Genomic DNA, 27,538 nt, shown 5'->3' with positions numbered 1-27,538 from the left:
AGGGCCCCGGCTTTGTCGCCCATGCTCAAGATTCAACCGACTTTCGCGGCGTTGCAACTATCGCGTCTTACTCTCGCCGCTTCGCTACCCGCTGCCTCTTGCAAGATGTCTACCGCAGACGGTGCTGTGCGACCCCCCCGGGTCGCTGATGCCCCTGAGGAAATTAAACATCAACCTGAACTCAAGCCTTCATCTGCTTTTCTGTTCCCCCTTGGTTACAAAGACGCTGCCTACCAATGGGTAAGTCTTAGTCGGCGCAATATCGGAGCGCAGTCGGGAATAGCACTAACAAAATGTCTAGTGGACGAGTCTTGCCCCTCAGGCTGTTGAGCGCAACCTTTTGAAGCTCATGCCTCACCTGAAGGAGGCCAACGACAGCATCACAAATATCGATACCCCCGACCGCCCCGATCCGTATGGCACCCGAGTATGGAGACGGACAATGGTCCACCTGTCCGGCAAAAATCGCGCCCTCAACGAAGTCACGGTCGAACGGGTCGGGGAGGAGACCGAAGATGCTCTTGTCATGATCCACGGATATGGCGCCGGTCTCGGCTTCTTCTACAAGAACTTCGAGCCCCTTTCTCGCATGAGGGGATTGAAGCTGTATGCGCTGGATATGCTCGGCATGGGTAACTCGACCCGGCCGCCATTCAAGATTCACGCCAAGAAGAAGGAGGACCAGGTTCTTGAAGCTGAGAGCTGGTTTATCGATGCCTTGGAGGAATGGCGAAAGGCCAGGAAGCTGGAACAGTTCACCCTGTTAGGCCATTCTCTGGGTGGCTATCTTGCTGTTTCCTACGCCATCAAGTACCCTGGGCGCCTCAAGAAGCTTATTCTGGCCTCGCCAGTCGGTGTGCCGGAAGATCCTTACGCTGTCAACGCCTCCATGCCTGATCCCAACTCTTCCTCGCTGGCGAACGAATTCACCGAGGACCAGCAAAGTACCACTGAGCATGCCGGTACGCTCTCCAAGCACAAGCCTGCCTCCAATGTTTTGAGACGCCCTCTGCCTGGCTGGTTCGTCTGGCTTTGGGACCAGAACATTTCGCCCTTCAGCATTGTTCGCATGAGTGGCCCTCTTGGCCCCCGATTTGTCTCGGGTTGGAGTTATCGGAGATTCAACCACCTCCCGCAGCTCGAGTCCCAGGCTCTCCACGATTACTCATTCTCTATCTTTAAGCAAAAGGGCAGCGGCGAGTACGCGCTGGCATACATCCTCGCCCCTGGCGCATACGCTCGTCGTCCGGTTATCAACCGTATCCAAGAAGTTGGCCGACAACTGATTCCCCAACCCGACGGCGCCCCGCCAAAGAGGGAAACAGGTCTCCCCATCGTTTTCATGTACGGTGAAAATGACTGGATGGATGTGGCTGGCGGTCTAGCAGCACAGGAGAAGCTCAATGATAGAAGACTCAAGGCACTGCTTCACGGAACAGACGAGGAGAAGCGCAATGAGAACGGCACAACAAAGGTCCTCCTGATCCCCAAGGCTGGCCACCACCTGTACCTGGATAATCCAAATGAGTTTAACGACATGATACGCAAGGAGCTTGAAGAGACGAGGGCAGACGAGCGACGAAAACGCGGATTATAGACGACATGACTCTCAATCTGCCATGAGCATCAAAAGGAGAAGGACAAGGGAAGGCTTCATTGGATCGGCGTTGAAATGGGACTTGCTTGACCAAGGCCAGCGCCAGGCAGACTTGCACGCGGCGCCTTGACGTGCGCGTCGAGAGAGACCCAGACCGTTACGACATGCCGGTTTGCTGAGCCACTTTGGAGGGGCGTTTTCTGACTTGTGCTGCGGCATCATTAGACTTGGATACAGACATACACGGCCTAGCATGGCTATTATAAGAGTGTTAGACAGCGGTATAAAGATTCATTCTCTGTAATAAAATTCAATTCTACTCTAAACTGCATTGATTTGGCTCTGCTGCCATGACGTGAGCTGGGTCACTGGCGCTGAGGGATGGTTTGAGAGTGGCACGTGATCTCGACAAACGGAGGGTAGATAGTCATGGGCACATGAGCCCACCACAACACGCATCATGTCAAACCAGACCTCTATAACGTTCCAAAAAAGAAACATACCTCTCTCTTTGTTTGTAGAATGTGCAAAAAAGGCAAAAAGCAATGCGTAATCTGGGAATCGAACCCAGGGCTCCCCGACGCTGCTCGAATGGCAACGGAGAATTTTACCACTAAACCAATTACGCCTTTCTTATCACGTGATAGACAAGGAAATATCAGAAACTAAGTAGATCAGAGAGCCAACCTGAGGTCTGCTCTAACCCATGGCCAACCTGGGTGAATCCCATCATTCGCATTTTCCCAGCCCTCGGATAGTTGGGCTCTCCTTTTCACTTTGAACGAAACAAAGCCGCTAAAAACTCGTTCTATGCTCCTCTGAGATCTCCTCCTTGGCCTAATGCAGGCACAATGAGGCGTCGGGACGGCCCGAGAAGCCAAATTCATGGCACCTTTGCTGCCTTGGGGGTCCCATATTCAGTTCCTAATCACAGGATGCTAGAGCTCCCTGGCTGGGCTGCATTAATTCTTGGACTATAATTTCGAGAACTGTGGTGATTGTAATCTCAGGCAGCCCATCCAAGACTGTCCTTTACGAGGTCCCGTAGACGGTTTCATATCCCAAATGGTTAGGTATCTTGGATCTCACCAGGAGGACAGCAAGCGACATGACAGCGATACGATTCAAGATCGTAGTCATACGTGTATTCATAAAGTCTAATAAGCAAAAAATTGAAATCTCTCCCCAGCTCCATTGCTTGTTTTTCTATCGAGACCAAAATGCCCCCTTCTTGAGCCAGGGTATTTGTTGCCGTTCATTCTGTCAGTGAAACTGCATCTTGCCTGCAAGGTGCTTTGTGATGCTGCTCCGAGCCACAGAAAACCTTCTTCTTCCAGGGACGCCGCGCAAAAGAGTAACAATGGCCTGGCCGTAAAAAATCGTTGTACATTTCCTCCTCGTCTTGTCTTGTTTTCTTTTATTTGTCTTGTGTTTTATAGATTGATCAGGTCCACCTCTGAAAAGTCGGGTGGTGCCCTGCCGTAAACGACGCGGACCTTGCTGTCGAGAGCTGTGCCCTCGTTGCTGATCCAGATGTTCTCGCTGTATTCTTGTGTTCGTCGAATCTCGTCATCGCTGACGCCCAAATCATCACGAGGGAGCCACACGGTAGGCCGGCGTGCTCGAAGTGCCTCGTGCTGGAACGCGTGTCGAACGAGGGCATCTCTCTCATCTGGAGTGAGATCCTCGATTTCGTCGTGGATTCCTCCAAAAAGTGCCTCTCCAATAGCTCGCTGGGCCTCGACATCCTTCTGGCGATGCTGCCGCCGGTATTCCGAGGCCTTCTTGTTCTTGTCCCTTGACTTGCCCACCGCTGTCAGCTTGCGAATCTGGTTTCCTCCGTCCCTGGCCCAAGTGCCGACCTGCTTCACTGGGCGACGAATGCTACCGAACTTGCGCATCTCAATGTCTTGAGCAGTTTCTGGCTGGTGTGTCTTCTCTTGCTCATCTTCAGTTTCCTCTGGTAGCCCATCCTCCTCAAGAAGACCGAGTCGGCGATCCTGAGCTCTCTGAAAAGCTTCATCACGCAGCACCGCCTCGTCCTCGAATGTGATTGGCAGGTAACGGAAAAGTGGCGAGAAAGAGTAGTTGAGGAGCACCTGGTAGAGGATAGTAAGGATGAGGACAACAATCATGACGATTCCGTGGGCCGTGCATGCGGATTTGCCCTTTTCATCCTTGGTAATGAAGAATAGACCCGCGATGCAGAGCTCCATGAAGTAGATGCCGGTGAAAGTCTGGTTGATAGCACGGGGATACAAGACACCGCCGGTATCGTGCTCAAACCGGGTGACATAGAGCATCGCGTATCGCTGGGCAAACCATAAAAGCCCAAAGGTGATGATAGCAAAGATGGAAATGAGCGGCGCGATCACGCAGTAGATCAGCGCGATACAGGCGAAGTTGGTGTAGATGGGGAAGAAGGCACCCCATTTGACCTGGTTGAGCTTGGTGTTTCGTGACCACTTGTTACGTGCAGTGCTGTCGAGAATCCTGGCAATGACGTACCACATGACCAGCGTTCCAATCTGGAGGAGGGTTCCAGAACTTGTTGACATGGCCTGCAAGATCATGTACGAGAAGAAGTAGTTGGAAGCGCTGGGTAGGTTCGTCGCGAGGAGATCAAGGACAGCTTTGGCAGTTTGTAACTGCTTCACGTTGTTCACCAGCTCGTCGATAGATGCCGCAAAGAAAGACGCGATGGAAACGATGAGGAACACCTGGATGAACAAGAAGACAAAGTAGAAGACCTGGACAAACTCGACTTTTTGCGATCCGGTCTTGGCCCCCTTGAAACTGGCCAGAAAGTCGAGGATGATGGGGATGAGGAAGAGCAGCAGACCGAGCACCACAGCGGGCAAGACACCAGCCACAGCCTTGGCGATGTTGTGCACAGTTGGGTTGTCCTTGAGAAAGTGAAGCCACTCATTATCCTGAATGAGCTGGTCTAGTTGACTCAATGCCGCCGTCCAAGCAACAGGGATTGCCCACAGGAAGATCATGGCGGCAACGATAACAAAGACGAGGGCTGATCGAATCCACTCCTGCCACCAAGTGAAAGCCATGTTGTCCCAGACAACGTCCTTGGGAGAAATCTCGTTCATTCTTGGGGCCATCTGCTTGGGAACGTGGTGGATGACGCTCTGGCAAGCCATGTGGGCGGCAACTTGGTGGTTGAACTGGATAAAGGCCGAGTTCATCAGGGGGAACCGTTCAGGGTGCTTCTGATCTTCCTCGATCTCCAAGTTGAGACGAGCAAGCTCCTCTCGGCACCAATAGATTGTATCGACCTTTTTGGTGACAAAAGGCACTCCAAAGAGCCATGTGACGCCGAAGAGGGGAGACGATGCGACGGGCGATTCTTCTTCTTAAGATACTTCTCCCACTCCGCAGGCTGGTCTTGTTCCTCGGTGTAATCAGGGTTGTATGCCAAGGGATACTCGATGGGTTCCTCCTCGACCTCGGGCTTGACGAATGGGAGTGAGTACTTGATCGTCTGCCACAGAGTCTTCTTGTTGTCCTCCTTCAGTTGCTTGTATGCCGCAGCTGCAGCTCCCTGAGGGACAGGAGATGTGTAGGCACCAGGAGGAGGCTTCCAGAACTGCCACCACTTGGAATCCTTGGTGGTGTAGATATCCTCCGGGTTCTCGAGTTTCCGCACAGTGTTTCCTCCAAGGCCGATAGGCTCGCGCGAAGGCTTTGGGTTGATCTCAGCTGTGCTTTCGACCGACATTCTGTAAGTGTTCCGGGAGTTGTTGTTCTGGCGGAGCGTCTCCGAGGCCGAGATACGGTTGTCCTCTTCATCAACCGAGGGGCGAATTCGATATCGATCAGAGCTTCGAGAAGGGGCACGGTTATCATTGGTCTGTGACAGACCCATGAAGCCATTAGTTGTCTCCAAGGTATCTTCCACGTTGTTGCCGGCCTTAGAAACAACGCCCATAATGCCGTGGCCAACCTTTGAGAGGGGATCGCCCAGGAGGGGAACCTTGAACCCCTTCGATGAGGCCTTGTCTTCCTCTTCGGTGTTGTTTGCTGATGCTTGGTTGAGAATCTCGTACCGAGATTCGCGAACTCCGGCGTCGATGGTGTGAGGAACCTCGTGCTTGTCCCCTGCATTCATGCCTTCAGCGCTCATAGCAATTCTTTGGGCTTCAGCATCCTCGCGCGCGTTACGCTCAGCCTTTTCTTTCTTGCTCATTGCCCCAAGTTTCATCTCCTTGCGTTCCTTCTTTTCCTGAGACTGTTTCTGCTTCAACTGTGCTTTCTTCGCGGCCTTGATGAGATCCGTTTCGGCCTGCTCGAGCATGAGGTGAATCTTATTTCGTTCCTTAATCTTGTCCAGCAGCGTCGACAAATCTCGGTTAATCCAAACGTTTCGAATGCCTCCAGGAAAGACATCGAAGAGGCCCATCAGAGCCTCTTCGCTGAGCCATTTTCCGGGAATAGAGTTGACAAGAACTGTGGTGGCGGAAGCCCTGAGTCGGTGCTCGGCGCTGGTGAGATAATCTTGGCGCACTTTGATGTAGACTCGAAGCTCGAAGAAGAAGACCCAGCAAACCCAGATGACAACGAGAATGGCCATAAGCAAGTGGGCGCCATATCTGCTCGTATTCTTACTACTAACATTTCCCCACGCAAGTGTGTCCAGGCCCGTCGGTATGGTTTCGTTCCTGCTGGCGTCGTCGTCCTTGATGTCAATGTTCTTGCCCCTTCCGCCGACGTAGTTGAGGGGAATCAGGATGGGCATGACAATGCCACAGATGGGGATGAAGATGATGAGGAGTGTCTTGAGGTAGCGAAGGAAAAAGTAGGCGTCGAGTCCACACTTTTCAATGACTTCGCGGTCGCTGTAGTGCCATAGTGTTTTGAGCATGCCTACTACCGTTCGTGGAGGTGGTTCGGTTCGTTCGCGTTCGGGCACTAGATATGTCTTTGGCTTGCTGCAAGAAGGTTAGAGAGTCGCATTGGGTATATGGAGTCGAAAGCTTACAAGATTCGGGCCAGCTTGTTACGCAGGAATAAGAACAGCAAGATCTGAACTGCAAAGACGACCATGGCAACAGCGACCGCAGTAAGGAAGCTGACGATGCCGATGCCCTTGTCTTTGTCCGCAGCACTGTTTTGCGATGGAGTGATACCTATGCTTCCTGAAGATGTCTTGGTAGCTCCGGTTGAGAGAGTTTCTGAGCCGCTGAGAGTCTCCGAGGCCGATAGGGCGGAGGAAGCTATCGTGCTAGCAATGGAGTTGGCGAGGGACCTGACAATGGAATCGGTCCCGGTGGCCGATGCCGTGTCGGTCACCGAGTCCGCAGTGTCTGTCGCTGTGGAAGACATGTTGGATGAGGAGGAGAGAGTTGATGGAGATGAAACGCGGAGGAGGAGAGGTTATTGTGCCCCAGCAGGGGGAGGGAGCCGAAAGTATGTTCCCCAATGTGTGCTGTAATGGATTCCGCAGATAATCAGAGGTGTTGTTGCAAGTGAAGGGCTTTCGCAGCCAGCAACGCGAATAACTAACAGAAACAAATTAAACGATAAAGGGTCATGAGAAGAGAAAAGAGTCAAGAAAAAGAGACAGGAGTAGGCGATTAGAGGGTTTGGTTTCCAAGATATTGGTGTTTGGCCTGCCGCCTTCGGTCGCGTCATGATTGGAGACCCCTGCCCTCTTGGGGTCCATTGTGGGACCGTCCATTCTAAGTTAGGGAAAGCGCAGAGTCTGATTGGCGGAGTGTGATGGCAGTGATGCTGTCCCCACCGAACTGGCTGTGCTGGCCGACGGACCAACTCCCCCGGCCGAGGAAGGCCCTGAGAGTGGGAGGCAGCAAAAACTGGGCACGCCGTGCGGTGTAACGCTGTAATGGGGGCCGTATGACATCAGAGGCTTCATTGGCCACCCTCCAGCGATGAAACAGGCCCCTGTGCCTGGAATTTTCGTGTGCGTCGTATCTTGGTTGGTTGTCGCGTATTTTGAGCGCTTGTTGGTGAAGCGCCGTTGAAGTCTTTGGGCGCCTAAGAAATGGATTAGAATAGAAACATTCATATCCAAGGCTTGCCGCCACGAGCGTTGCGTGGCTTGCTTTTTTTTTTGTTCTTTTTTAGTTCATGCTTTGTATAACTTTGATTGCTCTCCTCGTCTTTGTAGCTCGTTTCGAATTGATCAACATTCTCGGCTGGGGCCGGGCACATGGACCATCCATCACTCAACAATCTCCAAACAACATGGGTCGATATGGCAATCAAGGACACGCTCCAAGCAGGGAAATGTGGCACGTTTAATCGTTTCAATCATGTTTAGCTCGCTGTCAAATCCATCATTTACCATTACACGGTACACTTCTTGTGCTTTCGCCCTATTTCTTGCAGTGGTCTTTACCTGGGCAATAGGCGAGGGGATCGCCTCCAATACCCAGGAAACCCCCACAATCACCATCCTTGTGAACGATTCCGATGGACTGCGTAACCATTGTTAGCGTACTCTATTCATTGGTGATACTAAAGAACTACTCACCTCTCCCTTAAAGTTGTAGTAGTAATGACGGTTCTGGTGACTGCAAGCCAAAGGCGCAGTATCGCAGTTGGGCAGCGTGAATCGAAAGTAGGCATCCAAAATGGCCTGCATCGGTGCGCGACTGGGGATAGCATTTGTCCATCCCTCCCATTGCGCTTCAAAGACACCCTTATAAGATCTCTCGCCGCCGCCGTCTTTGGTGATCTGCTCCTGACCCGCAGCGATGATATCGTCGACGTATTCGCTTGGCCACCACTTCTCCTCAGGGCACCACAGACCCGTATAGTGCTGCATACCCATGATGCAGGCGATGTTTTCGTCCCCGGCGAAATATGGGACGTACCAGTAGGTGCCCTTTCCGATGGTGGACACCCAGCAGTACTTGGGAGTATCGCCACGCTTGGTGACGTTTCCATCGTTGTGGGCAATACCTGGGGTTCCAACTCTGTAGTTGGATGGGAGACCTCTTATGGCCATTGCTGAGAGGCAAGATGGGAAGAGGCCGATAACGGCAGAGGTAATGAGTAGAGCCAAGCGCATGTTGAGACTTGGTAGAGTTGAGCTGATGGCGTGCACGATGAAAGGCAGGGCCTTTGAAAAAACTGTGACTGAATGGGTGAGTATGATGGGTCGGTTACTATACTTTCTCTAACATGATGGCTTATGGATGTTTTATAGATGATCACATTCGTGCTTAGCAACAACACAGTGAGGCGCTGTTGGTACCATGTCAAGATATCACTGCCCAGCAACGGCGCCTATAGGTGGCTGTGAAGCCCCAGCAAGAGTATTTTTATTAGTTACAAGGGCATCGCTCCCATCAGTGAGTATCAACCAGACATGGTCACTGAATGTGATTCCCTCCATGCTGCCCCCCTGAAGGATGCACGCCTAGCCGGGCTGAGGTCCTGCTAAGGTTCCCTTGCTTTGCTAAGAGTGCCAGAACAATAACAGATGGTAAGGCTGAGCTGGTTGAGGTTGTCAACTTGACTGGATGGGTTGGAGTTGCCAAGTCGCCAAGTCGCCGAATCCTTCAACTGGCTGGGGTAGCAATGCAGCCCACTAAAGATAGGAGCAGGATACATGACAAGCGAAGTTCCAGGGGCTTAGGCGTGGAATACCGTGCAGACGGCTGACATCCAATTATGAGTTGCCAGCTAGAATAAAAGGCCAAGGCCTCGTGGCGCAGTCAAGTTCAAGGCATCCTCCACCGCCAAATCAGGAGGCCATTGCGGAGGATGAGGCTGAGGTCCTGCCTCCTATATCGATCGTGCCTATGCCGACAGGCAAATAAAGACTAACCCCTGGAAAGAGAACATGACTATCTACAAGAACGTCTTCTTATTTCTTTAATTCATCCAAACCTGGATGGGATTGAGATGAGATGATGAGAAGGTTAGCCGCTGTCACATCTAAGTTTACACCCTTTCTTGGCATGACTACCCCGACGGACCTATAAAAGAGTATTAATATGGCATTAAATCCTAGCAAGATCCAAACTTGAAAAGTTACCCATCGATTTAATTAAAGGACATCTGGGATTTTAACTCCCCGATCCCTTATACATTATCATCACTCAGACTACAGGTTAAGGAGGATGAATCAGCCGGAATGCTTATGAGCAAGCAGCTTGTTATTTCACTCGGCGGCTATTACTATGGCATAAGAAGTATAGCTAGCAGTTTATCTATAGCGGCTGATAGTCTCGTATAAAGATGCCCTAGAAATTGCTATCCTAGGCTTTCATCATTCGATCAGCCACATTCACCGGGTATCTCCTTCAAAGAGCGATGGTGATTAGTTGCTGTAATTCTGGGTATGCCTCCAGCACGAGGTGGCGTGCTGCAAAAAACGACAAAGAAACTACCGTCCCTAGTTCATGCCTTGATTAACAAAGCAACAATGAGATCTTTCGTTTCCTTTGTACGGAATGAGCGATTCTCAGCTCAGAAAAGGGCTCTCATGGTTTTGATGGTAGTGGCCTTTGTTCAAACCAAGTGTTCATCGGTGGCCATGTATAAGAAGACGACAATTTGACCTCCGTCACTGAACTTGAGCATATTAACGAGCTTTTACCCACCAAACACAACGCACACACACACAGATTCCACGGGCTTCTGCTTATTAGAAAAGTACACCTACACATTCCACTATGAATCCAGACAAGACGCGCGAGGACGCCCCCATGCCTCCCAAGGAGGACCAGATCACTACGACTCCCGAAGAGGATCAAGTTACTATGACTTCTAAAGAGGACCAGGTCGCTATGACTTCTGAAGAGGACCAGGTCACTGCGACTCCCAAAGAGGATCGGGTTACTATACCTCACGAGGAGAACCAGGTTGCTACTCCCCCGGGGAGGACCATATGACTATGTCTCCTGAGGAGGACCAGATCAACAAGTCTTACTGGCCGGTCCTTCGGAAGATTCTTGAGGAAGATCCCTCGGGGATGGATCGGGTGAACCTAGAATGCATGATGTGCAAGTTGCCTATGTCAACCAAAGCCAACGAACATGTAAAGGGTGACAACGGAAATGACCATAGACCAATGATCCTTCTATGCGGCCACCTAATCGGCCTTAGTTGCTTGGCCGACCATCGCGTGTACCGTCAAGCTCGGCCTTCCTTTTGCTTGCCCTCTCAACGCGTGCGGGCCGTCCTCCCACCCAGAGTGCGGATGCTCCTATATGGGCTGGCCCTTTCCCGAGAGGGTGGAAGATTTTGGCACCAGCAAGCGCACTACCACCGAGGGTCTGAAACTGAAGCCCAAATGCTTCAATTGCGCATCCGTCGATGTGCTGCAGAGCTTGACGCTCCTCACTGGCGTCCTCAAATGGGAGAAGTTTAAGGAACTGAAATCGGTCCAAGTCGCCTATCGGATCCAGCTCAAACATAAAATCTGGGGGGCTTTTGAGGGAGATAAGCGTGAAAGTGCCGAGATACCAATACCGGCTTCCATGCACGAGCACTGCCGAAACGTAGAGGCTAGCCTCGCCACTCTCTACTCCTGCCCTAGCCAGGTTATAGGAGAGGGAGACTTGAAGATTCGCTTCTTCGAGTACAGCGGTCCTCTCGATATGATTAGGGTGCGTCGGAGGCTGGACAACGTTACTGCCCCGCGACAGACGGCGAGTGACCAGACAACTGACGAGACAAGGCAGAGCATGTCAGCTACTGAAGACAAGAACACATGAAAAAGATAGTACAGTTTCCACATGTGTGTTAATATCAACTTATTTACTATACAGACTGAGATGTGATACGCATGTTCTTAAGTTTCAGTCATGTGCTGGGACACTGAACGTTTTTAAAGGAAGCTGAACACGGTTGAATAACTCGAGAATAAGACCCATCAAGCCACGTAAGTAGATGAACCTACAAATTCATAGATTAAAGGCTTCCCATTCTTCTATATATTGACCTTGACTCTTCGGTTTACCCCTGGCTTTCCCCCCTTCCCCCTCACATTCACTCACGCAGACACTTCGACATCTACCAACTCACACACTTCTACCGAAAGTCGTCTTGACACCTACAAGTCTCGAGACTCGCCTTTTTTTCTTTTACCAATCTTTGGATATTTTCTCATCTTGGCCAACAACGTTGGCTAAATACGACCCATCTTCCCCGGGAAAGCCCTCCGTGGCATCCATTATGTCCCAGGAATCCAGCAAGGTAAGTGATAGCTTTTGGCCATCACTAAAGAAGAAGTTAGAAGAAGACAGTAACAACTTTGGCAGGCTCGACGTATCATGCCATATCTGCTTCGAGTCGACAACAGTTGGCGGGCGGCCATATAGTAATCTCGGCTCCCAACGGGGCCACAGGGCATCTATCTTGGCCTGCGGACACATCTTTGGGGACAATTGCATTGCCAAGTACCTCAAGAAGTGTGAGCAGGAGGAGCGCGATCCTAATTGTCCTACGTGCCGAGCCAATCTCCAGCACACGGAATGTTCCCATGCCTGCTTGGGCGTCCCCGTGCCCGATTGCCCGACCCAGTTATCTACTGTTCTGCCTACCCTCTCAGAAGGCGGCAAGATTGCAGAGGTCTGCTGTATGTGCGAGCTGGCCGAGGTTGTCGAATGTCTGATCCACGAGATCATATTGACTACGCCAGCGCCTGCCGATCATTTCATCTGCGCCACTGCACACTTGCCGGGTGAGAAATTTTGGGTGAAGCCCCTTGAGAGTGGAATCCCCCAAGGATCTGAAGCTGAGTGGGAGATCCAAATGTCTGAGGCGCTCCAGGAGTTGCTCAACGAGTCGGAGAGGCGGCTGAGGCAGAAGCATCTCCATGCATGGAGCACGGGTAACCTCGCAGGGTTGAAGTTGGAGCTTCACTTCTATACGGATGAGGGAGCATGAAGAGAGCTAGGTGAAGAAAGAACAGGAGATAGTTGGGCTGTTTAGGGAACATGTCGAGTTAACCAGAGCATCCTTAGGACAATTGATAGCCAAAAATAACATCTAGTGCTACTTAGAGAGTCTACACTCATCAATCACTATTCTCAAATGCATGTTCATTTCTGATACGGAGGCGGGCTTCATACAAACACCACGCAGCGCTGAACAAGTTACTACGTCCCCATGGTGACACTTTGAAAATCGTAGGATATCATTCTCTTGCTTTGAACGACACTAACTGACCCGCCATAAACATGATACACGTTCAACGTAAGAAATTCCTTTCCTTTGACTCATGACGCAGCAGAAGCGGCCGATTCCCAGATCAGCACAATCACCGAGTCGGTCACGTCCTCCACGGACCTCTTGCGCGACGTCGCATCCTCCACCGCGCCCCTCTTGACGTACGCCTGCCATACGTCCCCTTCCTTGGTCGTAGCCGAGTCCATCAGCTTCCAGACGTTGCGTCTCCCAGTCCAGAACAGCATCTTTCGGTCCGTCGGGTCTTCGTTTAGCTTGACTGGGCCGATGACAGACTTGCGTCTCGCCTCGGCTGACCTTCCTACCATGGACAGTGGCATGTCTGCTAGGTTCATGCCATCTGGATACTCGGTGATGGTGTAGCCGTTGACCAGTACCCAGTTGTCACGAAAGCGGTAGCGCTGCAGGAAACAGGCCTCACCGCAGACATCGGTAACGAGATGCGCCAGGCTAGGAGTGAGGTGGTGTCTCTCTTCATAGTCGTGCAACGCCAGGGGCTGAATGCCTGTCTCATAGCTGTCAATGTGGGCTGTATACTCGTCGTTGTGGCTAGGCGAGTAGAAGCTCGGGAGGATATGCATCCTCATTCTGGTGTGCTGCGTCAAGCATTCTTGGAGAACACCGTCCCATCGCTTCTTGTCCGTTGGGTTATCGGCGCTGTCACCGAAGCAAGGTAGTTGTGGGATACGCGATATAGCAGATCGTGTAAGAAAGACGGCACCACCACCGTAGGTGGTCATGAAGCCCTCTCCAATAGCCCAGTCTCCCCTCTCGCTCGGAAGTCCAATGTAGAGCTCTTTATCAGAGTTGAACGCAAACAGGCGTTCCTGAAGATATGACAGGTTGGGTAGGAAGATCTCCTCGTCGAGAATGCCGTACCACTTCTTCCTCTGGCCGTTTTGCGTAAGCTTAGCACCGAATCCTTTGATAGCCTCGATCATGCTAAAGTATCTCCGCGCCGCCGACATTGGGTTCGTAGACGTGGTGACATGGGCATCGATGCCAAAGGTATGTAGGACGTTGTTGAGCTCCTTGACCTGCAGGCTATCGGCCTGATCAAGCATAAGCACAAAGCTCGCTCCGTTTCCGTGTTGATTTCCTCCCGTCATCCAACGTGCCCAGTCCTTGACCACGGCATAGTCATCTCTAGCGACGCGCTCAAAGCTAGTCGAGACGGCAAACAAGAAATCCGAAGCGTCGACCTGTCCAGGGCGAGGACCTCCGGGGACGGGGATGGTGAGCTCTTGGTTCGCAACCAAGTCTCGGCGGACAGGTTCGCGCACGTCCACAACTCTAGGTTGGTTTGAATGAAAGTCTGCGTCAATGTTCGTAAGTGACGTCCACTCAGAGTCCTGCTCCGAGATTCGTATTTTCCATGCGGTCCATGATGTGTAATTCGAGAGACCGATCTGTCGTGTCAGCCGGTCCAAGTATTGCTCTTCCGGTACCGGGCCGTTGATGGCGATTTCACGATGGGCGAGACTGATCCTGTCCTCTCGAGACTGTGATAGCCATCGCGTATGAATGAAGAGAAGGCCAAAGACGACCAATAACACCAACTGAACAACTCTGGGGGGTAAAGATGGGGAGCTAGAAAGCATAATCATGGCTTGAAGATGAAGAGAAATCAAACCGCTAGAAGACGATCTGATTACCTATCCAGTAAAAAATGAGTGACTTGGGTGGGTAGAATCTGGATGGTTGTCGCTAAACGACTACAATAGAGGCATGGTGGTGCAAAGGCAAAGCAACAGAAACGACTTCCGAGACGGGGGAAACAAAAGGTCGCACGCGAGGAAGGGCGAATCGAGCCATTTAAAGCAAATTAACACTAGATAGTCAACGGTTGCGACGAATTTCCCCTTGCGGCACAGTCATTGTAAAGGTCATCGTCCCCTTGTTTAGTTTAGATAGGGTGTAGTGGGGGTTGGCCATCCTTCGAGGCCATCATGAAACTAAGCGCCCCAGTTTCTAGGCGTGACATGACCCTGCGCACCCTGGTCGTGTCATGTCGTCTCAAGAGGGGAAATCCAGGGCAGGCAATTAAACTGTGACAGGGTTCATGGCGTGGATGCCAGCCGATCACTTTTCCATATCAAGGCCGTTGGCCGCATTCAACATGCCATCACCAGTTGACGTCAAATCTTGAGGAACGCGTGGAGCCTGCATGTATCAACGTTGCAGATCTCTTTGACTCCTATCTTTTGATGCCAAGGATACATCAAGACAGTCTGACTAACATGGTGTTTGTCGATAAGCAAGCTAACGCAGGTACAAGTGCCATTGCGAATTAAGTCGATTTTGGGCGTCAACCCTGAAAAGAGCGCATACTCTCTCAATCCCTGCATCATTTGCCAGGTCGCGTCGCCGGACTTTGGTCGTCTTCAGAGCTAACTCTAGTCGGCTTTGGTGGTGTGACCGTCCCAGGTGTCACCGATGAGACGCCACCTCTTCTTACTGGGGTGGCCTGGCTTGGAGTGTACGTCGCCGGCATATTGGCCTCGACGGTTGTCTTTGCGTCGTGGAAGAGGTCGTAGCACTGTGCAAGTACTTGATCAAGCGCCAGATCAGCGCGTACTAATCTTGTCGTGAGAATCTCTTTGATGTGGTCCTCCACCTCTTCAAACTCGGCCATGTCGTAACGGTATCGATCCGGAAGTCCGCTGTTGTGCAAGAGAGCCAGAAGTCCTGCAATTATGGTGTTTGCTGCGCCAAGAACAGTAATAGATGTACCGTTGACGAAACTAAAGGCACCAAGCGCAGTGAGGCTGGCGCCGAGAACAAGCTGCACAACCAAGAGGCCCCAGCGGACGATGCTGGCGAGGTGAAAGAAGTAGAAAGAAACAGACCTCCGACGAATGACATCTGCGTATAGTCCTGGAGGGAGACCCTTGGCTGGCCACCACCAGCTAGTCGGGACCACGAGTGCATTCTCTTCCGTATCCCGAATGGCACCAACACCACGAGCGAGAATAGTCCACTCATTCGATGTAAGGAATCTGTGACGAGGAACCTGGATCTGGTCTTGCTCGCGGGATGTCTTCAAGTAGGCACGCCCATTGCCTTGTTCGTTACATGCAGGAGGCTGGCGGGAAGAGCCAAGAGGGAGGGGCGGGAGTGCTGGCGGGCTGCCGTTTCTGCTGGAATCAGAATGATCCGACATTGGGATGTTATTGATATTGCAATCTTGACCAAGTGAATGGAAATTAGAGGTGTTGCTGCTCATTGAACGAGGCTGTTGACTGTGTTAAAGACCCGGTCTCGCGGGGAGATGGGCTCTTCTTGTAACTCACAAGGTGAAAGGAATGGAGAAAAAGAGTGTGTCGATGTTGATGAGATTAGAGTAGGCGATTGGATGCTTGAGGTTGTGATGACTACCTAGCACAAGATGAAGAAGCTGTGTGATGGCACCTCGGGAGTTGACGAGGACCTCCATCTTGATGACTGGTACGCTCTTCCCTTGAACACCAAGATCCGTACCTGCCTCATGAGCAGCCATTGGGATACAGCAAGAGCAGTCGGTTAAGTTCAGGGCAGTCGAGGGCGCTTGACCTCATCTTGATCTTATAGACTGGGGATGCGATTATGAGAAAGGATCAGGAGTTTAGCCTGACACTATTCCCCAGGATGCTGATCTGGGCCATCGTTCTCTAAATGGCGATTACTACGTAACTCCTCACTCAGAGGATATTGCTGTGCAGCATCAATGGGAAGACAGCATTGATTTCATGAATTGATGAACTCTCGTTAATGAATGTCAATTCAACCTATGACATCCATAACATCCAATAGGAAGCCAATGATGCACTCAAGAACGAGGCTTCTTAAGCCACCCGTATTTCTATGCGAGTGTGCGCACTCACCGCCTGCCGTTATCGTCCTGCGAGCGGCAGAATCTCCATTTTTTCAGCTTCCACCACGAGAAGCTCTACTCTAGAGCCATGCAAATTCTCTTGGTGCAACACTTTTGCATGCTTCGCAGTGCTCGGATACTACGGCCAGTTCTTCGCGCCAGTGCGGGACTTGGACCAAGGAACCCATTCCTCCTCCTCCATCTGCGCACCGCTTTTTCCAACTCGAATCGCGGCCATCAAATTCTTTGCGACAAAACACCTGCGCAACGCTTGTTTTCCACAACTACCAGCAACATGGCGGATAACAAAGTCGACACAGAGGTCGTGAGCCTCGATGGCAAGGAGTACAGAACCGTAACGGAGGGAAAGGCGACCATCCTCGTTCCCCAGGGCGCCAAGATTGGTGAGGATCGCGGCGAGGTGCAGCAGGTCTTTTACAACCCGATCCAGCAGTACAACCGTGATCTGTCGGTTCTCGCGATCAAGACCTATGGAGAGATGTCTATTGAGAAGAGAAAGGGGCAGTTCGAGTCGAGGATGAACAAGCAGGGCAAGAAGCGAAAGCGCGACGATGACGAGCAAAAGCCTACCGAGTCCACCTCGAACCCCCCACCCAAGGATGCGCAAGCGACCGAGCAGGGTCCCAAGGCTGAGGAAGCCGAGAACTCTCAACAGCCAAAGCCATACAAGGCCCAGTTCCGAATTCTCGACGCGCTGTCAGCATCAGGACTACGCGCGCTCCGATATGCTCACGAGCTACCATTTGTGACCTCTGTAAAGGCCAACGACTTGTCTGACTCGGCCGCAGAGACGATCAAGATGAATGTCAAGCACAATGGACTGGAGGACAAGATTTCCGTCACACAAGGCGATGCTCTTGGTCTCATGTATCGGGGGATTGCCGACGACCTGTCCAATAGAGACAGGACCGGCAACCCTGGTAGAGCCAACAAGTTTGATGTTATCGATCTCGACCCTTATGGCACCGCTGCGCCTTTCTTTGATGCTGCTGTGCAGTCAGTGAGAGACGACGGGGGCCTTCTCTGCATTACTTGCACGGATAGCGCAGTGTGGGCAGGACACAGCTATTGTGAGAAGACATTTGCTTTGTATGGAGGCATCCCTATCAAGGGACTGCACTCGCATGAAGCTGGTCTGCGACTTGTTCTGAACGCGGTTGCCACCTCGGCAGCTCGATACGGCCTTTCGATCGAGCCTCTCCTCTCTCTCTCCATCGACTTCTATACGAAGTTCTTCATCAAGGTGACAAAGTCTCCGCAAGCCGTCAAGTTCCTGGCAGCAAAGACCATGCTAGTCTACAGCTGTGACCAAGGCTGCGGTGCTTGGGAGACTCAGCCTATGATGAAGAGCAAGCCTGCGCCCAACAAGAAGGGCACTGGCGCATTTTACAAGCATAGCATGGTACAGGGACCAACCGCAGATCAACACTGCCAACACTGCGGCACCAGGATGCATATCAACGGTCCCATGTACGGTGGACACATCCACTCTCAGGAGTTTATCCAAAAACTACTTGACCAGATTCCTAGCGCCGACCGCTCCGTGTATGGCACGATGCCGAGACTCGAGGGCATGCTCCGAACGGCGCTTGAAGAATATCTGCCCGGCCCCGAAGTCAAGGAGCCCGTGGACCCCAAGGACGCTCAGCTTGCTACACGCGACCTGTATCCTTTCTTTGTCATCCCAAGCCGCTTGGCTAATGTGGTCAGCTGCTCAACTCCAAGCGAGGACATGATCCGAGGCGCACTGATTCACTTAGGATACCGTACTGCACGGAGTCACTGCCGACCAGGTAGCATCAAGACAGATGCTCCATGGTCAACCATCTGGTGGGTCATGACCGAGTGGATCCGGCAAAGGTCGCCCATCAAGGAAGCCAATATCAAGAAAAACTCGGCCGCCTGGAAGATACTGAGTGATGCTGGGATTGTTGGGCAGAACAAGGCCGAGACTGAGACTGCAGAGAACGGGTCGGAAATGGAGGGCGTGGAACAGTCGGCTCCATCTTCAGCAGTCGCTGACACAAAGCCTGCGGATGCGACAGCGACAAACGGGAAAGATGAAGGTGTCCCAAGCGAGATGGAGTTGCGCAAGACTCTCATCTTTGATGAGAACCTGGCTCGTCTTGCGCGCAGGCGAGGGGAGCAGAAGTATGTACGATATCAGATGAACCCACGAGAAAACTGGGGACCTCTGAGCAAGGCAAGCAGCCGGTGATACTGTGCAACTAGACGGGAAACCTTGGACCTGATTGCTCTTCATGATGGCTACCATAAGCGACAACGGGCGGGCGGGCGGATTGGACGAGACGAGACGAGACGAGCAAGGCCTCAAGGCAAACGGATTGCGCAAGCGTCGGCGATTATGGACATATTCAATGTTCGTCAGCAAAGCCGCTAGCCCCACCAAAAGCGCCGAGAGGAGGCCAAGATGCATTGGATCCTTGGTATAACCCTCAAACTCATCCATCGCACGCTTCTCGAAACCTCGACTGCTAAGCCTCTGCCCCTCGCTCAGTCTTGCCAGATATCGCCCATCGCCGCGTCGTGCGACTTGATGGCGTCCTGTCGCATTCCTTACCTCTGAGCCTCGTCGCGATTGGTTAGATAGCTCGCATTATCCGCAGGAAGAGACACCAATATCACCTCTGTCGCCAAATCGCACTGCTAGCTACCTAGTATTAAAGACACCGCAGCCTTTCTTGTTTCATATCCATCTTTAACGAGACCCTCTTTCTTTTCTCACATCGTCTTCTTTGCATCCCTTGAACCCTGCCTCGGCACAATGGGCTCCAAACAACCATCCACTGATCTCTCCAATGAGATTGTAATTGTCGACAACGTCTCGATCGTCGGTGACAATCTGACATGGACTCGGGCCGAAGTTTCCGAGCAAGCTCCTCGCCATGAGCTCTTGTTTGTCTTCATGGCAGGCAAACTCGGCACCGGTCTCGACTTTCTGCTCTGTTTTCTCAAGCAGGATGCCGAAAACAAGGAACACCCTTTTCGACTCTCGGTCCTGAGGACCACGCAGATACCCTCCGAACTCCTCGACCTCATGGTCACTGGGCTGCCTCCCCATCTCCAACACGGCGTCACCAGCAAGTCTGGAATCGCAAACCATGTCGACATTATCGTCTCGACAAAGTCTGGCACCGGGCTGGCCCTGACCGCCTGGCAGGACGTACTGCAGCCCCTGTGGGACTTGGTTGCTAGGCACAGGGAGCGCACCGATGGTTTGACGGTCGATTCATCCAAGTCGCACTACAGGGTCACCATCACAGAGAGCCCAGAGACTGTTCGGGAATTCTCACGGCAACTGTGGGTTCCTGATGGTGGACGCTCTAGTGGGAGGACCGTCGTGCTTCTCAGTGGTGACGGCGGTGTTGTGGACCTCCTGAATGGTTCTGATGGAGATGAGCCGCCTGAAGTTCCTCCTGTGATTGCCTTGCTGCCTCTAGGAACAGGGAATGCCCTTTTCCATTCGACTCACAAGCCTCTATACTCTGACCCAGGCCCAATACCGCTCGTTCATGGCCTACGAACTCTCTTCCGAGGAGTGGCCCATGACCTCCCCGTCTTCCGGGCATCCTTCTCGCTCGGATCCCGCATCGTCACATTCGCCGACAAATCCGCCAAATCACCCTCTGCCGCCGTCGACCCGGCCCAGTTGCAGAAGCAGGAGACATCAGTGTCGCACCTCCAGGGGGCCATCGTCGCCAGCTACGGCTTTCACGCGAGCATCGTCTACGAGAGCGATACCCCTGAGCACCGCGTCCATGGGGACAAGCGCTTCGGCATGGTCGCTCAGGAGCTCCTGCGCGAGTCTCACGCGTACGCCGCAGAGGTGTCTATCCGCCGTCGTGGTTCCACCGCCTTTGAGGTCATCCCCCGCGACAAGCACGCCTACATTCTGACGGCCCTCGTGTCGAACCTCGAGCGCAAGTTCACAATCTCTCCTGCGACTCGGCCCCTGGATTCGCGACTTAGGCTTGTCCACTTTGGTCCCATCGGCGGCGAGCGCACCATGAATGTCATGCTGAAGGCGTATGAGGAGGGAAGCCATGTTGATATGAAGTGGGATGATGGCGAGCGTGTTGGCTATGATGAAGTGGACGAGGTCAGAATTACTGTTCTTGAGGATGACGAGAGGTGGCGCAAGGTTTGCATCGACGGAACCATTGTGGAAATTCCCAAGGGCGGGCAGATGAATGTCAAGATGCTGGATCATATCATTGTCAGAATCTTGGCCGACACTCATCTCTGGGAGGTACAAAGATCCTCAGGGCTATGATAGCGTCTAGCTTCAGCTACTAGTAACTACTGAGATACGCTGCCATGATTCCTTGCAAAGTCCGTATTGACACATTAATTGCACCGTTAGAGCAGCTTCTTGACCCTCTTCTCCATGAGTTTCTCAAACTCTTCCACTCCGTTCTCCAGCTTGCTCATCTTGCCTCCCTTCAACCGATACACCACCCGCCTTCTCAAGCTCTCATCTTCCGCATCTTCGTCCTCATCGTCTTCTTCGTCCTCCATCGCACCTTCAACCGCACCGCGCATGAACCATCGGTCGTGACTCACTAGGATTACAGCTCCTTCCCAATCCCTCAACGCCTCTCTCAGAGCTGTCACTGTCTCGTAGTCAAGGTGGGTAGTCACCTCATCAAGCACAAGACAGTGTGGACGACGCCAGAAAAGGCGCGCAAGTTCGCAGCGGACTACTTGCCCTCCAGAGAGCTTGCTAATGGGTACATCAGAAGCGATGCGGCCAGGGAGACCGAGCTGGCCCAGAAGGCCGCGAAGGTCTCCCTCGGTGAGTTCCCCATCAACCTCTCGGGTGAGAAGAGCGAGGGCGGTTAGGGTAGGCTCTGAACGGCCGAGGGCCTGTAGTGCATCAACAGCATGCTGAGAGTAGTATCCAAGCTTCAATCGAGGATGTGTCGTGACAGTTCCAGAGGTTGGCTGCGTCTCCCCGACTAGGAGCTTGATGAGCGTCGACTTTCCTGCACCGTTCAAGCCGAGGACGCCGATACGATCACCCATACCAACAGAAAGGGTAACGTCTTGAACCACAAGAGGTGTCTTGGCCGAGTATCGGAAAGCGACTTTCTCGAGGGATATCAGAGCACCAGGGAAGCGCAGATCAGGGGGTTCTGGGAGATAGACCACCACAGGCCGGTCCTCAGGTGGGATATCAATCTCCTCGCGGGCCGTCAAGTGATAGCCAACGAGGTCTCTGTTGAGTTTGAAGCGACCGCCTTTGGCACTGACCTGCAGCCCCCAGCGGTCATCGAGCTTCTTCTGTCGCGACTTTGCCTGGCGGAGCTTGTTGGTATCATCGTTGGCCTTGCCGGCTTTGATGTTGGCGGCAATGGACTTTTCGATGTGAGCCTTTTGCTTGTCCTGGGCGTCCTTCATCTTGGTGAGCCATTGTTTGCGCTCAGACTGTGATGCTTCATAGGTGGGCAAGTCTCCATGAAAGTAGGTGAGCTGCTTGTCCTTTAGTATAAGCAAATCGGTGCAAAGTGAGATGAAGTCGCGATCGTGGGAGACGAGAATGAGAGTCGGGGCCCGGTCAGACTCTTCAAGGCTTTGAAGATAGCGCTGAAGCCACATAATTCCAAGCAGGTCGAGGAAGTTGGTAGGCTCGTCCAGGATGAGGATGTCAGTTTCCTGGACTAGAGCGGTTGCCAGAGCAGCTCGCATGTGCCAACCGCCCGAGAGACTCGAGATTGGCTTCTCCATGAGGGCATCGCTAAATCCCAGACCGGTGAGGACCTTCTTGGCCTGTGACTCGATCTCTGAAACCCGAGCTGGGTCAACTTGGATTTGAAGATCAGCGAGCATGTCGACGGCCTCCTGCGTTTCAGCTTGGAGAGCCTCTGGCGAAATGTCCTCGTTCGACTGCTCTAGCCTATAGGTGTGTTAGAGACAAGGTCGAGCCTTAACTTTCCAGGAACACGTACAGAGTACTTGACTCGGCGACGACCTTTTCATAAGCCGTCAAAGCCTTTCGAGCCTGCATGCCACGGGCACCACTGCGAAGTCGAGCATCTTTATCGAGGCGGAAGAGGCGCTGCTGATGCTTCTGGTGTTTGAGCCGTCTAATGGCTCGAACAGGGGCAAATGGGTCAGGGGCGTTTACACCCTCGGAGAGATCTAAAAGCATCTGTGATGAGCTTTGTTTATCTTGGAGATTCTAAGTGAAGATTACCTTTGATGTCCTGTTCAACGGCCTGCTTGGCTGTGGCCTTCTCGATCACCTGCTCGAGAACGGATAGGCCTTCATTGCCAGCTTTTGGCGAGCCCTTGGGCTTCTCATCCACAAGTTTCGTCTGCTGGAGGATAGCAATTCGGGTCTCCTCAGGTATGCCGGGGATGAGCTTTTCGGCAATAGCCTTCAGCAAGGCTTCGCGCAGAAGTGTCAGCCCTCAATAGTACAATATTGATTCCGGTTGGCTCATCTTACTGGACTTTCCCGTTCCATTCCGGCCTACGAGGGCATAGCGTTGGCCCTCCTTCAGTCGCAGCTTGGCGCCAGCAAGGATCTCGATGCCTTCACCTCTGGCCTTGCCTTTACCCTTGCCAACGGGCTTCTCACCCGATGTGACAGTGATGGTGACACCTTCAATGTCGAGCTAGACATTTTAGTATGCAAACCAAAAATTGGATGGTAGAAGCGTCGTACCTCACGGTAGTTGGTGATTTGGAAGCGCGTCTGCTTGGAGTTGCAGAGGATGGTTGCTACGGATTCCGAGGCCATCGACGTCATGTTGGAGAGGTTGAATTAGAAGCAGGGGAGGCGCAAGATGGAAGGGGAATAAAGTCGGGAATAAAACAACTTGGGGAAGGTGCAATGAGAGATGCTCTTGCCTTGATGATTAAAGTCCTGAAAGACCAGGCTCTCATCGACATGACATTCTGTCACTGTGTTTAAGTAGATTCTTTGATCATTGAAAGTCGCGAATGTGGCGGGTGAACAATTGCTCGATTCCCATCAGCCACACTCTTTCAATAACCATCTCGTCGTCTGGCGCCACTGCCAACGCCGGCTCAACTGAAAATGCCGCCATCATGTCGCACAATAAATGCCATGACTCACACCGAGTGACTCGCAAGTCAACCTCCACACGGGCCATATTCTAGGGGTTAGAAGGAGATCAGCATACGAAATTGGGTGAGAAATGTTGTTTTTTGTTGTTTTTATACGCACAATGGCTTGATTGACTCATAATTCTTGTCACAACGAGATGTGCGTTTCTCAGTCAATTCCTTGGCAAGTCACCAAATAGGGAGGTGGCCAGACGAAGTAGTTAACTACCTACCTACCTAAGTTAATAGAGTCTCCCTTTAATAACCCATTCTCAAAGGTAGTGCTGCTTGAAAGTCAAAATAGAACAACCAGTTGTCTACTTATTTTGTCATGGTTGCTGGCTAAACCTTCCATATCCTTTCACCCTCATTCTTCTGCGGAACGCCCATCTACATCTTAGTACATCATCATAGCACCTCCCCATTAACAACAACTCTTGATCTTGACTGTTTAGATACTCACTATTCTACCTTTGTTCTGACCTTTTTTTATTCTCGAACTCCGTACTTGTCGTTCCAAAGGTGGAGCAAAGCTCCGCATCTACCTTGATTGCGGCCCCGGGCTCCACTCGCCCGATATGACGGCCGGAGCCTCCTCTGGGTCACTTTTATATAGTCACGCCGTTCTGACGGGCTTTTAAAGATTCCCCTGACTAGTAATTAGATCTAAGGGTGGAGATATTATGGCTAAGTTGTCTCTTTCGTGGAGTCTAAAGTGACATTCAGTAAATGAGTGAAGCATGACTCTCTATAAAGGTTGTTACAACCATATCTGAGATAAGCCAGTATTGAGTTCATCAAGATTACGCTGCGGGAGTGATTGAGAAGAGACGCTAACATTCTTAGACTTCTTATAATAACAGCTCATGGATTAATCACAGCAAGGCGCGGCTAGCGTGAACTGTAGTCATTGTCTTGCCTTGGTTGACACGTACCCTAGATTCACGTAACATGCTGGAACGGTTGAGGTTATCACAACTCTTGCTAGTTCCCAATCTAATCTAAACAGCTGTGTATACATACTCGTATTTCGTTTATTTATTCAGAGTTATCGTAAACATAGGTAGACAGGTTATGTTAGCTACCTTCGGTGATGGGTGCTCTTCATCCAGCTCTCATGTCTGCCTCTAAACTCCTCCTGGATTTGCCCCTGTCAACTCGAAGCGATGGTATATATACGGAGAGTTTGTCGATACTTTCTCAAGGTTTAACTTTTTGTGTGTTAGCATAAAGCCCTGTTACGGCATAAACTAGTTCCGCCCTCGGTGGCTTTGCTCTCCGACTACGAGTGGACGAGGAGGCAAGTGTAACGGGCGTGTCGTCCACATGGCCCAGATCATTTAGAAAAACTCAATTAGCCTCAAGCGTCGATAAAAACTTCGATTGGATGGGTAGCCTGAATCAAGCACTTTGCTGAAGACATGAGAAATCTGCCGGGCGAGACGGGAAGAACTAGCTTAGAGAACGGATACGAAATCTGTTTCAACAAGTGATTTGACAGCATCGTATGGTATTTTTCAGCATCAACATTGACACGACGCACTCACCTTTAGATTAAAAAGCGTTAGATCATGGGCAGAAACGTGGAGGAAGACTACGCTGTCGAGGTGGGCAACCAAGGGGGTCTTCTGGCATCAAGCAGCACATTCGAGGCCCCGTGCTAAGTCAAGATCAACTCTCGGGGTTGGTCCATGGAGAGCATATCAGATGATGTACATAATTATGTTGTTGTATTTCAGATTTGTTTTCTATGCGTCTAGATGATCGTGCTCTACAGCAATAAACCGCCCCTTGCCAGCCCTCATCGTTCGAACATGTTTCGCCACGCTCTTGGCCATCTCAATAGATTCCCTATAGCTCGCTTGCTCAGAAGGCAAGGCATCCGGACTAGGGGTCCATCCTGTGCAGAGCCGAAGCTCAGTGATCTTGCCCCAGCTGTCAGCCCAATTGACAAAGTCGTGGCCAGATTCAGCACACAGGGCCTTGAACCAGGGTGAGCAACCGGTGAGGTCCAGAAACTCGAGCGCGTATAGATTCCTGCTAAACATGCGCAATACGAGCAACGCCTCGCTCCAGTCGTGGTCGAGCGAATGGGAGTACAGATTCGTGCCCCCGTACGGAATCTGGCCCCCCTGGGGAGTGGCCACTGTCGACATCCGAGCCCGGGGTGTAAAGCACGGTTCGGGCCAGTACGCAAGGCTCAGGTGGGTGAGCGTCGTGAGCTTGGAGGACAGCGCAATGAGCTGCCTCCAGGATGCAGACGAGGCATGATGAGGATGCAAGGCGAGCGACAGGTGGGTGAGGTTGGGCAGCAAAGTCCGAGGAGGGCTGGGGATCGCCTCGGCTGTGTCCCAGGATTCTTGAAGCTCTGACGCGGGTTCCTGCTCCTTCACGGGAAACAGCAAGTCACTAATATCCTTTAATCTCATCGAGCGGCCAATGGACCCCGATAGATCAAGATAGTTGACTTCTAGGTTTGAAGTAGCCAGCTCATCCAACTCATCCGCGTCAAAGGTATCCGGCGGCGGCAGCAGAATGATCTTGAGATCACTGATGGACAAACCGTCCTCGCTCGCAATTCCGACGTAACGGATCAGGGCTGACTTGAGATGGTTGGGCACAAAGTACAGATGATACTGGTTGTAGACTCGGTGGAAGCTCCAGTCGCATGCGAGCTTCCGCAAAACGATATCTATCATACTCCCACGGGAAGGGAGGTACGTCCCCGGCAGGCAGGTATCTTGCAGGCCCCTCTGGCTCAACCGCGAGGAGCTCGAGGAGGCTTCACCAGAGGGATCCGCGGGGCCGCGGGAGACCCAGCTCCCCGGCGGAGGAGGACCAGCAGGGAGTCTTCTGCCATGACCGTCGAATCTCTGGCGAGTGATGTGTCGGGGAGCAGGGGCTGGCGTCTCGGGGATCTGGAGGATCTCTCTGATGGCGGGGGGCACGCTCGGAGCTGTTGCAGGCAGGGCTGACGAGGAGGCGGCGGCACCGGCGGTGGAGGGGCCAGTCGAGGTACGACGTAGGTTTGCTAGGAGCTCGTTGACGCTTCGGGAGGGCTTGTCTGCTGAGCACAGCTTGTGAGACTCTGGCTGCCACGCGGTCCTGAGGTATCTGGGGAGGGGTTCAAAAGGAAGCAAGCCGAGAGGTGGCCGGGGGTTCGGGCGAGCACAGGAGGGGTGTGTGCGCTCCCGTGCGGTGCGTGTGGCGAGAAGTCAAGGGGGAAAGGGGACTGGATGGATGGATGGATGAGCTTACCAGAGCTGCCGGATGAAGAGGCTGTCGGAAAAGCCGCTGGAGTTGGCTTGAAGGACCTGATGTGGTTTCTTTTCTTCGGCATGCCCGGGGAAGAAGCTGCCTCTCTCCAGTAGGTAGTGGCAGGCGAGCCGAGAGGGAGTGAGGGCAGAAAGAAGCTCTGAAAATCGAGGTGCAACGTAGAGGTATTTGTCTAGGATCGTGTATCAACCTCGATGAGTCAAGCTGACGCCCAGCGTCTGTTCGTCGCGTGGGAGAGAGTGGAGTTGAGTTGAGGGATGACGATGATGAGATGGATCCATGGAAGAGTCATCAGCGCAAAGAGTCATCCTGATCCAAGCCATCCATTTCCAGCTCTCCTGCCGCCGCCCTAATCAGCTTCGTCTCACTGGAGAGAAGCCATGACGGCAGGGTGACTCCAGGCTGGGCTTAGTGGTCTCACACCCCCAGTAGGCGCTAACGCCACTACCGACAGAGCCCCCAAGCCCCTGGCAGACAGTCCGTCTGGGCGTGGAGTCCTGGTCGGGTGGATAGGCGTG

General features: G+C 52.3%; 10 protein-coding genes across 10 annotated transcripts; 5 read left to right on the top strand and 5 right to left on the bottom strand.

Annotated features, from left to right (window-relative positions):
* Nucleotides 1-21: 21 nt before the first annotated feature.
* MRS44_006428 (uncharacterized protein) lies at nucleotides 22-1,597 on the top strand (the record flags this gene model as incomplete). Its single annotated transcript, XM_046274605.2, has 2 exons — nucleotides 22-240; nucleotides 302-1,597. 2 exons carry the CDS (start codon nucleotides 22-24, stop codon nucleotides 1,595-1,597), a joined length of 1,515 nt encoding a protein of 504 aa, XP_046139979.1.
* A 1,433-nt stretch (nucleotides 1,598-3,030) lies between these two features.
* Nucleotides 3,031-6,934, bottom strand: MRS44_006427 (uncharacterized protein; the record flags this gene model as incomplete). The annotated part of the gene is made up of 3 exons (XM_065621764.1): nucleotides 3,031-4,862; nucleotides 4,943-6,540; nucleotides 6,591-6,934. The coding sequence occupies 3 exons, from the start codon at nucleotides 6,932-6,934 to the stop codon at nucleotides 3,031-3,033; spliced, it is 3,774 nt and encodes a 1,257-aa protein (XP_065477836.1).
* A 1,013-nt stretch (nucleotides 6,935-7,947) lies between these two features.
* Nucleotides 7,948-8,645, bottom strand: MRS44_006426 (uncharacterized protein; the record flags this gene model as incomplete). The annotated part of the gene is made up of 2 exons (XM_046274606.2): nucleotides 7,948-8,049; nucleotides 8,106-8,645. The coding sequence occupies 2 exons, from the start codon at nucleotides 8,643-8,645 to the stop codon at nucleotides 7,948-7,950; spliced, it is 642 nt and encodes a 213-aa protein (XP_046139981.2).
* A 1,612-nt stretch (nucleotides 8,646-10,257) lies between these two features.
* MRS44_006425 (uncharacterized protein) lies at nucleotides 10,258-11,301 on the top strand (the record flags this gene model as incomplete). The annotated part of the gene is made up of 3 exons (XM_065621763.1): nucleotides 10,258-10,446; nucleotides 10,500-10,629; nucleotides 10,691-11,301. 3 exons carry the CDS (start codon nucleotides 10,258-10,260, stop codon nucleotides 11,299-11,301), a joined length of 930 nt encoding a protein of 309 aa, XP_065477835.1.
* Nucleotides 11,302-11,761: 460 nt separating this feature from the next.
* Nucleotides 11,762-12,475, top strand: MRS44_006424 (uncharacterized protein; the record flags this gene model as incomplete). The annotated part of the gene is made up of 1 exon (XM_046280529.2): nucleotides 11,762-12,475. One exon carries the CDS (start codon nucleotides 11,762-11,764, stop codon nucleotides 12,473-12,475), a length of 714 nt encoding a protein of 237 aa, XP_046139983.2.
* Nucleotides 12,476-12,807: 332 nt separating this feature from the next.
* MRS44_006423 (uncharacterized protein) lies at nucleotides 12,808-14,382 on the bottom strand (the record flags this gene model as incomplete). The annotated part of the gene is made up of 1 exon (XM_046274607.2): nucleotides 12,808-14,382. One exon carries the CDS (start codon nucleotides 14,380-14,382, stop codon nucleotides 12,808-12,810), a length of 1,575 nt encoding a protein of 524 aa, XP_046139984.1.
* Nucleotides 14,383-15,122: 740 nt separating this feature from the next.
* On the bottom strand, nucleotides 15,123-16,211 carry MRS44_006422 (uncharacterized protein; the record flags this gene model as incomplete). The annotated part of the gene is made up of 2 exons (XM_065621762.1): nucleotides 15,123-15,912; nucleotides 16,069-16,211. 2 exons carry the CDS (start codon nucleotides 16,209-16,211, stop codon nucleotides 15,123-15,125), a joined length of 933 nt encoding a protein of 310 aa, XP_065477834.1.
* A 505-nt stretch (nucleotides 16,212-16,716) lies between these two features.
* MRS44_006421 (uncharacterized protein) lies at nucleotides 16,717-18,867 on the top strand (the record flags this gene model as incomplete). The annotated part of the gene is made up of 1 exon (XM_065621761.1): nucleotides 16,717-18,867. The coding sequence occupies one exon, from the start codon at nucleotides 16,717-16,719 to the stop codon at nucleotides 18,865-18,867; it is 2,151 nt and encodes a 716-aa protein (XP_065477833.1).
* A 567-nt stretch (nucleotides 18,868-19,434) lies between these two features.
* On the top strand, nucleotides 19,435-20,943 carry MRS44_006420 (uncharacterized protein; the record flags this gene model as incomplete). Its single annotated transcript, XM_065621760.1, has 1 exon — nucleotides 19,435-20,943. The coding sequence occupies one exon, from the start codon at nucleotides 19,435-19,437 to the stop codon at nucleotides 20,941-20,943; it is 1,509 nt and encodes a 502-aa protein (XP_065477832.1).
* Nucleotides 20,944-21,029: 86 nt separating this feature from the next.
* Nucleotides 21,030-23,424, bottom strand: MRS44_006419 (uncharacterized protein; the record flags this gene model as incomplete). Its single annotated transcript, XM_046267686.2, has 5 exons — nucleotides 21,030-22,566; nucleotides 22,619-22,811; nucleotides 22,867-23,061; nucleotides 23,122-23,290; nucleotides 23,341-23,424. The coding sequence occupies 5 exons, from the start codon at nucleotides 23,422-23,424 to the stop codon at nucleotides 21,030-21,032; spliced, it is 2,178 nt and encodes a 725-aa protein (XP_046139987.1).
* Nucleotides 23,425-27,538: the final 4,114 nt, after the last annotated feature.

Source organism: Fusarium solani, assembly GCF_023522795.1.
Source record: "Fusarium solani strain SB1 chromosome Unknown bctg00000003_1, whole genome shotgun sequence".
Lineage (NCBI taxonomy): Eukaryota > Fungi > Ascomycota > Sordariomycetes > Hypocreales > Nectriaceae > Fusarium > Fusarium solani.
Note: the sequence above shows the minus strand (reverse complement) of the source record. Positions and strands in the feature narration are given on the sequence as shown.